General features: G+C 36.8%; 1 protein-coding gene across 7 annotated transcripts in view; it reads right to left on the bottom strand.

Moving 5' to 3' along the window:
• The window catches only part of ITGBL1 (integrin subunit beta like 1), a 313,368-nt gene that overhangs the window by 147,377 nt on the left and 151,238 nt on the right, over positions 1 to 14,753 (bottom strand). For all 7 annotated transcript variants that reach the window (XR_008671146.2, XM_063697493.1, XM_063697491.1 and 4 more), the window contains 2 exons: positions 11,261 to 11,401; positions 7,330 to 7,470 (listed from right to left, as the gene is read on the bottom strand). Coding sequence is in view for 6 of the 7 variants with exons in the window: in XM_063697493.1 (XP_063553563.1) it covers positions 7,330 to 7,470; positions 11,261 to 11,401 (282 nt within the window). In the remaining variant the exon portion in view is untranslated. The remainder of the gene's footprint in view (positions 1 to 7,329; positions 7,471 to 11,260; positions 11,402 to 14,753) is intronic.

Below are 14,753 nucleotides of genomic sequence, written 5' to 3'. Positions count from 1 at the left end.
ATGCTGACATTTGCGAGAGACTTGTTGACACTGGAACAATAACATTGCTTGTTGACACTTTAACAATAACATTGAAAACCAGATTGAAGAGGGAGAAAAAGTTTCTCTACTCTTGAAAGTTTAATGACTGTGAAGGTTAGAACAATGCACCTAGCCGATGCGGGACCCGGGAAGTCCCTAACTGCCCAAGAGAATGTCATCTGCCACTAAGGCCCACCTGAATTCACAAGCAGTGACACGCCCCACAGGAGGATTCCATCCCTGGGGAGGGAAAATAAAATAGAAACCTTGGGGATAAAGGCAGGTACAAAGGGAGACCCACGACTGAAGGGCGAACATTCTTAAGTTGCATAGTTGGAATCCATGTTTAAAAGCAACCATTATTTCCTATCTGAAGTCCATTCACATGTTGACATCTTTAAAAACATGTGGCAGAATAAAACAAATCCTAAAGGCAGAAGTTATTCAAAAGAGATTTTTAAAGTTGGAATCCTATCCAATTAGTAACAAAAGCCAGATTAGCTGTGGAAGCGTTAATAATTTTTTTTTTTTAAGTTTAGATGCTCTAGACCTGCAGGAAGAAATCTTTGGCGGTCTTTAACCTTTATTCTCCCATAGGCACGTTCTGTTTTCTTATCATTTTATTTTTCTCAGTTTTTAATTCTCTCAACCTTTTTCCCCTAACATAATTCTATTATTGCAGCTTTATTTTTATATCCTATTGCTATTTCTGATGCTCTTCTACAAACATGAGGGGGAAAATACAGCCTATAAGCTCCCACACCTCTTTTCCTGTGTACTTAATGCAGCATCATGAACATTCTCCAGGATCGTGCTTCTAAATGCATGCTTCACCTCCAGGCATTGCCAACTATAAGCAAAGCTGGGAAGAATATTTATGTGTCCTTACTTTGGCATGTGTGTGATGACTCCTCAATAATCTTCTCAATAACACACCTGCAGCCAATGGCTTGCACATTGGGATGAATTTAAGAGATTGTATCATTGCTGTGATTGGCTGAAGGATAAAAGACCTTAGCCCTAAACAGGAAAGTATCAAAGTGGGAGAACATTGTTTAGTTCAAGATGGCCAATGTTCCTCCTCAAATCATCCACTGATATGTCTTCTATGCTTTACCACCAGGATTTGATATTAATTGAACAAGTTCAAGCTAAGGAAAGAAGAGGTATTTAAATATGAGTGACATACATAAGCCATCCATAAAGAATGAAGTTCCTGAAGTCAGTGAATGTACGCTAACCAGTTTAAGTGACAAAATAGTGGCACAGAAAGTGTTTGATGGTTTTATTGTCTGGGGAGAGTAGAACTGGTTTTATTGTTTGGGGAAAGTAGAATTTTCTAAATAAGATATCTCACTGTAAATCATAGAAGAAGCAAGCATAAAAGTGCATGGATAAACTTTCTATAATTCTAGCCTACCATAATAAAAATAGGATCGACAATGGTATTGCCTAATTTAAATGTTTATTACAGATTAATTGACAGAGTTAAAACAGAAACATAACTTTTGCTTTTTCAGTAATAAAAATTATATACTACATATTTCAAGAAGTTAGTCATGTGCTGTCAAAATATATTTTAGAATATTAGAGATACCACTTTAAGTGAAACTGTACATGTCCTACAAAATCCTTCGTGATATTTAACTGGTAGAGTTTAAAAATCACTTAGAAATGTCAGGTGTTGGTACCAGATTCTCAGGCAGGTATTGGGCTTTTCAGATAAGACAGAAAATTATAAAACAAAATTGCAACTTTTCTTGTGAAGTTACCAGTTTCTCAATTCCAATTTTAAAAGTTATGCCAAAGAAGGAATCATTTGGTAGAGATAAAGTCAAGAGGATGAAAATGTTGGGTTTTGCTATATAGAAGAGTTTAGAGATAATGGTATCTATTTAGCATGAAAACCCTTTAGACTGCCATAACATTACATCAGGTTTTTTTTTTTAAATAGACAAATAGTGAAAAGGTCATAAAAGAAGAAATCAGGAGACCTGTGTCCTTCATCTGATGTGCCACTATCTTTTCTGGGTCTTATCTCAAATTGCTTTATCTTTCAAATGACAGAACTAAAAAAAGATCAATTTGCCACATGGATCTGAAATGCAATGCTTCCATGCTAGTTTGTCAGATTTATGTGTATGTTAAGCCTGCAGGTTTTAGTTTCATTACTTCTAACCAGTATTCCTTTAAACTGTGTAGGCAGAAGATCAACGAAATAGAGATGAAAGATTCGGCATGGTGCTGTTTGTCTTGATATCGAACATCAGAAGAATTCAAATAAGAGAAATGCTCTCTAAAGACCTCTCTGTATGTACACACACATGCGCGCGCGCACACACACACACACACACACACCCCCCCACACACACACACACCAATGGAAGAATACAGTGCTTGGTGTTGGTATAATCTACCTACCATAAAAATGACTGCAGCCCAAAATACCCATATGAAAAGGAAGATTTGCAGCAAGAGCAGCCATCGAGTGGTCCGAAGGCCATGCTGGGAAGGCAGGAGTGATTAAGGTTCTCAGGCCATTATAGGAAAGGGTGTTAACTAAACCTTTTCTTGTTTATTTGTAACTATTGTGTTCTTTGGAGTTATGCTATCCAAACTCCAGAAACAGGTGCAGGTGTTTCAGCACTAGTGCAGTTGCATCTATTTCAGACAAACACTTCTCTGCTTTAGAGGGTACTTCTTTCTTTTTAAAGGATCAAAAAATGCCTGTGAATTTGAATCTGATGTTAACAAGTCTGTTAACATGTTTACAAAGTAACATGAAGACCATCAATAGAGAAAAGCTTTGGGGAATAACTTAGATCTAGGTGGTACTTGCTATTCTTTTTAAATTCAATATATTAATTTTTCCTTTCAAGAAAATGTGGTCTGGATATACTTAATCATTTCCTTTAGTTTCTTTCTTAATGCTTTGACAATCCACAGGGACAAATTTCACCACATAATATGGTTCTATCAAAATATTCCATTTTCCAAATTAATGTAACTCTAAGCCAAAACTTTCCTTATATTTTCATAATTTTCTTAGGCAGGGAAAGCCGAACGATAAAGTTTAAGGTCACATTGCAGCGTATTTTTCCAATTATGGGATTTGGGGAAATAGACCTGAGTGGTAAGCGGCCATTAGGAATAAAGCAGTTATACTAGAATCAGAAAGTAAATTGGGTGTAACAAACAGGACAGTTGGGACACATCAGGATGCCCATTCATACCCTGATCATTTCAGTCACACTCAAATTGTGTCAACCGTATTGTCTTTGAGGGGTGCGTGTATGTGTGTAGTATAACAGTCATGTTGGTGTATGGGCAAATGAACATACACAAACACACATATTTTATGGATGATGAACAACAGACAGGATTAAAAGAAGTAAATAAAATTGATTTATTTGGTGGGTGCAGGGACCACGTTTCAACATATTTGTGTTCCCTATATTCATGATGTGTTAGGCATAAAATATTTACATTTAAGTGCATTATTGAACAGATAAATGGAGAGAATGGAAATGAATGAATAAAATGAGAATGTCAATTAAAAGAGCTAACTTAAACTAATCCATCCAGAGACTTCCCTTGGACTTAAATAAGACCAAAACTCTCAGGATGGCAAGAATAGGTGCTAAAAATAAAACTTCATTTCATCAGAGCCTTATTATATTCTAGTCTTGCATGAAAGACTAGAGAATATTGATGTCATTGGGTTACTTCTGTCTCATAACACAAAGAATCAATTATATGGCACTCTTCTTACACTGCAACTTGGACTGTTAATTAGGAAAAATTTAAAGACTAATAAGCATAATACCATACAGTATACAGAATTCTACAGATTCTGTAAGAATGATGAAATATTGCTGATGTTCATGTCTGCTCCAGATTGTAATGATGTTCAGAGAAGCTTAGTTTTATTTTAAAAAAATCTGAGTACCCAGAGGACAGTTCCTCCTCAGAAAAATAAAGTAAAACTGGAGAATTGTATTTGCATCACCTGGAGATTAAGTTACATGAGTAGTCAGGCTATATGTGTTTTCAGATGACACTTTAATGGCAGTGTGAACTTTATCAAGTTACTTAATTTCTCTGAATGTATTTTCTCTTCTGCTAAACTATAGACAATAATGCCTCCCTCTCTGAGTTAGTGTGTACATAAAATGGAATGAGGTTTATAAAAGAACTCAGCAAGGGTCCAACAGAGTAGAGTCTCTGTAAATATGAGTTTCTTCCTCTTTCCTCAATTCCTCATTCTAAGTGTGGGAGCCAAGCTGTGGAAGGCTGGCCATGTTCAATTCGCTTCAACCAGCGAATCATAAAATCACAATAATAGATTGATGTTTTCTTGTTCAAACTACAGCCAAGTGTGCCATCACCTCTTCCTACCCCAACCTGTCCATACCCACTGTGTGGAATCTCATAGGGTATGAAAGAAAGGAAAATGTGAGAAAAAGGAAAACAGGGAAGAGGGGTTGGAGGGGAATAGGTGAGGTGGAAAATTAGATTCCAGGGCAGCCTCCTTAATGACACTTCACCTGCTCAGCCTAGAGTAAGCACTCCAAGACTAAATGACACGCTGCGGGAATTGCACACAAGGTTACACGAGGATTGAAGTGTCAATTCAGGAGTGATCACCCATCTTTACTCCATGACCCCACTCCCTCACAGTGAGATGGACTGGCTCACAGGACCCTGAATTATCGCTATAATGTAGTTAGTTTGAATTTTTCAACCCAGTCCAAAATCAGGATCAACGTCAGAATTATGGATTTCACAAGAGAGTGAATACCCATAGGAAAAAGGGGCTCCATATCAGCAAGTCACACACTTACAATTTTAAAATACTGCCTTTTATATGCCTCCCTTATTTTCTTATTTTAAATTGTGTCAAATCATGTTTATCTCAAAAGCAATCTTAAAATGACATTGCCGCCAGGGGAGGTGGCTCACACCTGTAATCCCAGCACTTTGGGAGGCCGAGGCTGGCGGATCACAAGGTCAGGAGATTGAGACCATCCTGGCTAACACAGTGAAACCCTTCTCTACTAAAAATACAAAAAATAAGCCGGGCGTGGTGGTGGGCGCCTGTAGCCCCAGCTGCTCGGGAGGCTGAGGCAGGAGAATGGTGTGAACCCGGGAGGTGGAGCTCGCAGTGAGCTGAGATCATGCCACTGCACTCCAGCCTGGGCAACAGAGGGAGACTCCATCTCAAAAAAGAAAATGACATTGTCAAATGGCATTTCCTGAATGCCAGCATAGTTTTCACCACCAACTCTATGCTTACAACTTGAAATTCTCTTGGTTTAACCCTGATCCTGACTCACATATTCAACAGGCTGGGAAAAAATATAAACTTTGGCTTACCCTTTGCCCTCTATGCTGGAGATGTCTAGAAACAAACTTTACAGCTTCCTTCCATATTCCCTATTTCAGTAAATGGCACCAACATTTTCCCAGACACTCAGACTAGAAATCTGGTGATGACAGCACTCTATTGCCTAAAACCATCATTAGCTCCTCATTGCCTTTAGAATAAAACCTGGGTCTGCAGGAAGGTAAAAAGCCCCCCAGTTCTTGTTTCTCAACCAACTTTACCTTTTACCATATGCTTCCTTAATTCTGCATTCTGGTAATTTCAAACTGAGTCTGGTCCTATACACAGATTCTATCCCTCTGTTCCTTCTGCTTGGAATGCCCCTCTCATCTTTCTTTACCTGCAAGCCTATTTTTTTTAGGATAAAACCCACATGCACTGTGATCCAATAGCCTCCTGCAATTCATGAGCCCTACATCACCACCACTGTGAAGAGCCACATCATCCTAATTAAAATCTCCAACAGGCCTCTTCCCCACTATTCTCATCATCTCTTTGGAACACAGACGCCACTCACTAGTCATGAGCTCTTTTATTACCACTTGTGTTGACAGCAATGATAATGAAGAACATGAGCACGTATAATGAATAATAGAAAAAATACCCTCAAGAGAATAGTGTTCACAAAATATTTAGGAAATCCTCTGGAGCACAAGAGATTATCAGAAGAGGGAAACCCTTCTGCAATGGGAAGATTTAGCAGCAGGCTTTCCCCAGTCAGTCTGGAGAAGCCTTTGAAGTTGCACACTCATAATTAAATGGGACAGTTCTTTTATCTCCCTTTGCTGGCAAACTTTCAGGAGACCAGAGGAGTTTCTATCCATCTGCATGTACCAATGAAGCAGTCAAGCTTAACAAGATGTATATGTGTATGTGTCTACCTTATGGGTTATCAAATAGAACTGGACTGAAAATCTATAATTCCATTTTTGCGAAATGATACCCTTTTCAGATAGATTTCTGACTGCTTTTTCTTTGCACTATTAGACATCCTGGACTTACATATTTTATTTATTTACATTTAGACTGCAAACTCCATGCAGTCAAAGATCATGGCTGTCTCCTGTCCCCTACTGGCTCCTATTACACCAGTAGCCCAGATGTCACTCAGTCCCTAACAGACAGTATCTGCTCCATAGAATTTACAGTCAAAGATTTTTGAATCTACTAATTGAAATTTAATTATAGACTACATTGCAGAATAACATTAAAGCCTATCAAAGAGTTAATGCACAAAATAACCCTGAGCACTGTATTATCCTGTTTTGTAATATATTAATATAGGTGTCCTAATGGTAACTATCCTGTTCATTGTCAACAGCTCTGCTAGTTTTGTAGTCTCAGAGTCGAACTGAGTAGCTATCTAGAGCTCATGGTTCTCCTGGGTGAGGAATTAGACTAACTTTAAAAGAGTGGGTGCCCTCTCATCTCTAGGCTTTGCCAACTTTGGGAATTCTCTGGAGGTTTTCCAAGTTACCAGTAGGAGCACTGCAAATATAAGATGCTTTAGAATACACATTCAGTTTCTTTTACAGGGTATATGAGAATCACAAATCTTGAAAACAGGGAAATATGCATTTTTATTTTTTATTCATTACTTTTTAAATTTTTGTGGGTACATAGTAGATGCATATGTTTATGGGGTACATGGGATGTTTTGATATGGGCATGCAATGTGAAATAAGCACATCATGGAGAATGGGGTATCCACCCCCTCAAGCATTTATCCTTTGTGTTACAAACAATCCAATTATACTCTTTACATTATTTAAAAATGTACAATTAAGTTATTGATTACAGTCACCCTATTGTGCTATCAAACAGTATGTCTTATTTATTCTTTCTAATTGCTTTTTTTTTTTGTACCCATTAACCAGCCCCACCTCCACCTCCAGAAAAATAGGAATTGGAAGAGCCCTTACCTGAACAGAAGTCATCAGAATATCGGTCATAGACAGCTCTACAGTCCCTCTCATCACATTCACAGGTGTCCCCATGAATATCTCCCCAGTCCCCAGTCGGATCAACATCGTGACAGGTACATTCACCACATACACAAGTCCCTAGGTGGGAAGAAGAATTTTATAAGAATCCAGTTAAGAAAAACCACGAAAGAAAGCATTTCACATATCGCTTAGTATTTTCTGTTGTTTACTTTGTGTTTGAAAAAAACACATATATTCAGACAAAAATATTCTAAAAAGGAAAAACACCATCTAATATTGATAATAGAGATTCCTTAATAAACAAAAGTTATTATCTATTCTATAATTATGTGAGTTGGTGGAATGTGTCATTAGTATTATGTTAGTTTCCTTCAAAGATAACACTAAAACAATTTATATAAGATATAATCCTTTCCCTCAAGAAGCTTGCAATCTATTTGGCAAAAAGGAAGCTAATTAGAAAGAAAAATTAACAAACACTAAAAACAATGTGCGAATATTTTGTAAACTAAGACATGAATGCTCTAAGAATTTGGAGAAAGAGGATCAATGAGGGTTGGAGTAATTAGCAGTGGATGGATTGGATATATAGGGATTAGAGGAAATGTTCTAGGAGACATTGGAGGTACAACTAAGAGAAAGTCAAGAAAAAAAGACTAAGCAAAGAAGGGTAGGGATGGGCATAGGGACCCTGAGGTGCATGTTAAAAAAAAAAAAAGACTAAGAAGTAAGGTTTGCTAGATCAGATGAGCCCAGATTATAGAGAATGTTGGAGATCAGATTGAGAGACATAAACTTGGTCATTTGCAGATTTGCAGAGGGAAATGCCCAGCTGTAAATCATGTTTACTCTGTGTGGATTATCAGTAACTGTCTTTAGGGCAACCAGCTAATCATTTGATACAGACATAAAGTTAAATCCTTTTCTTACCTCTTACATCAAAATAAGTACCAGTTGGATTAAAGATTTAAATGTACAAAATAAAACTGTAGAATATGAACTAAACTCTTTTTATTCAAGACCCCAAAGCACAATTACTAAAAAAGGAAATTGAAAATTTCCATAAAAATTGAAAATTTTGGTTGGAAACAAAACACTGTAAAAAAAAAGACTGATAAAGCTGAAACAAGTAGTTAATATGTCTGTAAAAGACAAAGAACAATTTCAACAACATATAAATAAATCATAGAATTGAATATATAAAGGATTAATAGGTCCAAAGTGAAATAGACAAAAGGAAAGAACAAAAGGAAATTTCATACAGAAATAATGATAGATAAAGATGAAAAATGTTTATCACTCAATCAACCACTACTAAGTGGGTAGCAGTGGGAGATCTTCAAAATAATCGTGATTGGCAATTATTTTAGAAGTCAGATCGTCAGAGGTGGAAAATATTGCTTGGATCCAGACTCGGTAAAGGTGTGGGACAATGGGTACTTTCTTGCCCTGAAGGGGAGTACGAAATGGTACAACTTTCTGGGTAGCGGTTTTGCAATATGTACTTTTTATATCTGTGTTATTATTTAGACTTATAGCTCACTTTAATTAATGTACCCAACAGAAAGAAAAAGTACACACAAGTGTATGTTCAGAAATATAAAATATAGTTGTATTTATGTTTTTGAAAAATTACTAGTGACCGAAATATTGATCAATGGGGAATTAGCGCAGTAATGGTACACACATATGGACTACCTAGCAATCACTAAGTAATAAATTAGGTTTTTGCCCCATAAATATGGAAAGATAAACAACATATATCATGAAATAAAACTGTAAAATTACAAATCAGCACTTGCAGTATGATTTGATTTTTTTCTTTAATAAGAAGGAAATACAGGGATAGGGCAGCCATAAAAATGAATTTTAATAAATAAATACGGACTGAAAGCTCATGTACCAAAATGTAAAAGGAGGTTACACCTGGAAGTTAGGTTTATGGGTCACTTTCTTATTTTTCTGTGTACTCTACTTTATTATCTAGATTTTAAAAAATGAATATGCATTGCTTTCATAATAGGATAAATGAGTTTGGTCAGGAGGAACAGGGACCAGGAGCTATGCAGATGTGACGAAGAAGCAGCTTCTCAGCCATGTGTAAAGGGGTCCACTATGAAACTCAATAAAACAGATGGGCAATAGAGGACATTTGTTCTATTAATGCTTATGTCTGCAACATTGGTTTTTTGGCCCCTGAAGATGGGGAAAAAGGAAGACAAGATAGGTATGTGCAGGGACCAGTGTCTTTCTATTACCTATGGATGCAATGATGCAGAAATGCTTTCAGGGTAGTCAGGAGTATTATCTTTTGAGAAAAAAAAATGACTTATCTCAGCGCCCACTTCTGCCCTGTCTTCAAGTACCCCTGAATCTCAGAAGCTGTGAGCCTCGCTCAGGCAAGCTGCTTCCCATTCTGCCTCTGCCATAGCTCCAGGTCAGAATGCTCCAAGCACAGCGAAGTGGGAGGCAGGTGGCTTAGCTTATGTTTCTGAAGGACATCGTCTCTCACAGCCAATGTAACTCTGCTGCAGAACCTGACCTTAATCCACAGCCCAACCAATTCCATTTTCCACCTCTCTTTTTGACAGCTAAATAGTCATTTTCCACAGTACCACAGTTCAAGCTTCATATACTTACAAATGGTGACTGTGACCCCTACTGCATAAAAGGACTTATGCAGAAAACACATTGGACACAGGAAAGAGAACATCACACACTGGGGCCTGTTGTGATGTGGGGGGAGTGGGGAGGGGAAGCATTAGGAGATATACCTAATGTAAATGATAAGTTAATGGGTGCAGCACACCAACATGGCACATGTATACATATGTAACAAACCTGCACGTTGTGCAATGCACCCTAGAACCTAAAGTATAATAATAATAATAAATAAAAAGAAACCATAAGGTAAATTAGTATGATATATAGTAAGATTTAGTCCCCACAAAGGAAGACTTCATGATTTTGTTCCAAGTTCCTTCCTTTTTATTTATTTTCTCTATGTAAAGAAATGTGGCACATTTTACTCCTCTATGTCAATTTCTAAAAGGTGGTATGCTACGATTTCTGTATTAGCATTATCTATTGCAATGCATCATTCATGTATAGAAATGAAAAAAAGTTTTCCAGCTATCTAGATTTTTTTAGTTTTAAAGAAGTATAATTACTTTTTAATGTCATTGGATAGGCAATGAAAACTTTAGTATGGCTCTCTTTATCACTACAGCAAAGGGAAAATTAAGTATTTTCAAGGAATTTTAAAACTATGTTTAAACAGTTTGATTTTATATCAAAAGTTAGTTAACTACCTTTAAATTATAGTTTAGCAATATTAATATATTTGTTAACTTCCTTTGTAAAGTCAGTGTACATTTCCTATGGCTATTGGATACATACTTTGTATATCTATTGTATTCAATATCAAATTTTTATTATTGCACACAGAAGTTAAATTAGTCCATATCAAATCTGCATTTCAACCAAGCCTTCCATTTACTCATAATTAAGACAAGAGGTTTTTCTGAATTCTCTCTGGATAATTAGATGCTCATGCTGTAGATGGTTCTGTTAGTCAAGAGACATTTAACAGAAGTATCTAAAGGAATTGCCTTTTAGCTGCACTGTGCTATGTCTGGAGGGCTGCCAAAGAAATTACAGTCCCTAAGTTAACTGTTTATTCAGTGAAGCTTAAAGAATGACAGCAACTTTCTTATCTTTCCCTTCTCTACTCAATAAAAAACAAGACAGAAAAGATTGTTGGGATAGTAAATGTTGATTTACATCAAAGTAAATGGTTAGAAGATAACTTCCTCCCACATTAGAGGAAATACAGAGAAAAGAAGTGTTAACAATTAAAAGCTTTGTTTGCCTCCCCATTATGTAGTAACATGTATGAATGACACACCTCTGTTACTGCAGATTTTGCCATCTGGAGACGTGCATCTTCGCTTGCTTTCCCAGGGGGTGATATCGCACTGGAATTCACATTTATCTCCATGCCAACCAGCCTTGCAGTAGCAGTTTCCACAGTAACACTTCCCATGGCCTTTACCCAAAATGAATTTTATACAGTGAGGAAAAAAGCAACTTTCATAAGCAGAATTAACTTTCTATCTCTTTGTGATCATTTTTGCCTTCTGAAATACTGTCACAGCTCCATATTCCTTGCCTAAAATAATCAAATTATACAGCTTTCTCCAAACACATCATGGTTGTGCCTATACCTGCTTAATCATACAAAAAGAGCAAAGTGTCCTTTAACTTGGCCTAGACAGGGAACTGATTAAAAGTATTTTTAAAGAAATGACATGAATGACCATGACAGTCTATTACTTTTCCATCTCAAATGCACACATCAAACCCAAATATATATGAGCATTCACTCTAAGGACGTTTCTTGAATTAGTTATTAAAATATTTCATTTGAAATCAACTATTGAGAAACCAATGGTGCATATTTACCTAGATAGACATTATGAATGACCAAACAACTCTTTAAAGCAGAAGAAATATTTCATCTTTTCACTCAACTGTGCCCCACAAGCTGTTGTGTTCCACCATGTGAAAGAGAGGTTTTCAGCCTAGTCCATGTTTAATCCTCATTTAGACAAACAAAATACCATGGGCCCTTGGCCACGCAATCAAATTCCCTTTCTACTTGTCAAGGGGATACAAATGACAAGTAAGGGCACTCATCATTTTGTGTCCAGATGCCCTCTTTCAGCTACCACCTCTCTGTAACCTGTTACCTGCTCATCTGCACTTGCCTCCAAGCCATCTGTAGTGAATTATCGCACCATTGCTTTCCGCATCCACGTCTAGCAATCCTTCTGCAAATTCCCCAAAGATGGCATTTATCCCAAAATTTACTTTTTGTACTCTCATCTTTGTAGTTATATCACCTAAGTATAAATGTATGTCCTTGTTCTTGTTTTTAGTCTATTCTTTCTGTATTATAGGAGTTTGTGTTTTATCAGTCTATGGCTAAAGTCTTCGTTCTTTCCATCTCTCTTCTCTTACAGCCAAACTCCCCAAAAGACAATGCAAAACTGATTATGAGACTACTTTTCATTGTCTTATAAGCATATTTATCACTCTAACACTATGGTATTTCTGGCCAATGGCAAGAACATTAATAGGAGCTGTAAAACTCACATAAGAAGCAGGAAGTACAACAGAATATTCTGGTATCCTACGCTATTCATGTCCAGCAGATGAGACTTCCATCAAGAAGATATACATCTGAGAGACAGAGCCAGAGAGATGAACAAGAAAGAGTGCTATAGTGAGACACAGAGAAAGAGACAGGGACCCAATGCCATGTTCTCTGTCTAAATAAGTTATAATTGGGATATTCAAAGAAAATCACTTGTTAACCTAAAAATCAATGACCATTTCCACAATGAATCTGAATTTTAAATTTGTTTACTTAAGCAAATGCAAAGGCTGTCAAGTGATTTAATCAGTACAGAATATATCATCTATATATCTTATTTATGAACTTAAAATGGTGTCTACTTGCACACACAAATCACATCCTAGTGATATATCACAGGCTTCAAGAACTCAAAGATTACACCGAAAAAAAAGCAATAGTGTATATTAATTGCTTTTCTTAGAAGTCAGGTTTGTAAGACCCAATCACCTTTTTAGACTACGGAATTTATTTTCTCTGTAATTTCAGAAAATTTATACAGAAGGTGCAACATAAGTAAGGATTAGTATATCAATAAATGATAGAAAATCTATATTTCTCACATCCAAATTCTTTGAATATTTATGCAATTCAGTACTGAATTAGGGTTTTACTAAGAAACCTTTGAGTTAGAGGTAAATAAGGAAGCAAAAATTATGTAACAATACACGTCTATGCAGGTATGGAAAATTAAACAAATATCCACATAACTCAAATAAAAATATTGAACAAGACACATCTGAATAATTGAGATTAAAATGTGTGCTTTAGGACAATACATATTCCAGACAATAAACGTAATTCTTTGCTTTGTGCAAACTGATAGAGCAAGAAAATGTCTATTTGTACTGCTTCACTGATGAACTGTGGAATCATCTCTCAGCAGATTGGTTTCATGTGAATGACACATGGAAAGATTTACAATCCCAAGCAATGTCACCCCCAGAGGGTGTTTACTGCAGTGCTGGTGTCCTTGTTCAGAGACTTTGCACCATGAAATTGCTTAAGCCTCAAACAAATGGAAATAACAACTAGAAAGTTTGAAAGTTAAACATTTTCTGTTGTGTTGTTCCAAGTTACATTTTTCTATTGATACATGCAAATAGACTCTGCTTTTGTGGTGTGTATCAACACACACTGGCCCCAAAGCATGTTCCCGTCTTCTTTTCTTCTTTTTTTTTTTTCATCTGTAATAATTGGAAACTAAACATCAAGAGGACAAATACATATATTTGTGGATGGATTTGTCTAATTGATCTAATTATTTTGGACTGAGCCCTTTAAGAGAGAATTGTCTGAGCAGCATCTTGCTTAGGTCATTGGCTCGGAAAAATGAAAATAAGGTTTTTGTGTTTGTTTTATCCAGGTGGTTTGTACAGCCAGGAGATCAAGAAGGGAGGGCCAATCAGGCCTAAAATAAGTGTATTTGGATGACTCACAGGAATTGAAGCTACCGAAATGTAAACAAAAGAACAAGCTTGTCCTATGCTAGCCACAGTTTCTCAGGGTTCTCTGGTTCCACGTGGCCCCATTGGGCTCTAATCCTTCCAGAAAAACAATACTTCTAAAACTACCATTTCTGCATGCAGGGCAGTCTTCCTTCAACTGGAATCCCATGAGATAGGAGTGAAATATAAGTTCAGAGAGGAGAAAAATTTACCTAAACCAAATGATTCTCTCTGCTTTCTACTTTCCTTTTCCTACACCAGTCAAGGTTGCAAATGGGAACTCTGGGCACAGGCTTGCAGGTTGAGCAGAAGAGATGAAAACTGCAAGTGGCGAGGAGAGACTCCTCTTGTGGAGCTCTGAGCTCTAAGGCACTGATGCAGTTGTGAGTGGTGAGGCATCAGGAACATAGACTTTGGCATCACACAGACACGAGCCCAAATTCTACTATCATTGGTGGACTGACCCTGGGTTCGTTACCTAATTTATCCACGTCCCAGGTTCCACATCTATCTATGTAGATAAACATAATTCTTACCCTAGAGTGATGTTGTGAGACAAAACATAATGAATGTAAAGCACTTATTGCAGAATTTGTCACCAGCAAACATGCAAGAACTGCTACAATAGAAAAATGAATTGAGTAATGGTGGTACACAGAAAAGGTCATTGAAAATGTTATTTAAGTGTTTAGGGACAGAGAGGGGGAGGTAAACTCTAGGCTAATAACCCTATTGACCTTCATTGTCCTCGATAG

This window comes from Gorilla gorilla, chromosome 14 (assembly GCF_029281585.2).
Source record: "Gorilla gorilla gorilla isolate KB3781 chromosome 14, NHGRI_mGorGor1-v2.1_pri, whole genome shotgun sequence".
NCBI lineage: Eukaryota > Metazoa > Chordata > Mammalia > Primates > Hominidae > Gorilla > Gorilla gorilla.
This window is presented reverse-complemented; position numbering and strand designations above follow the sequence as displayed.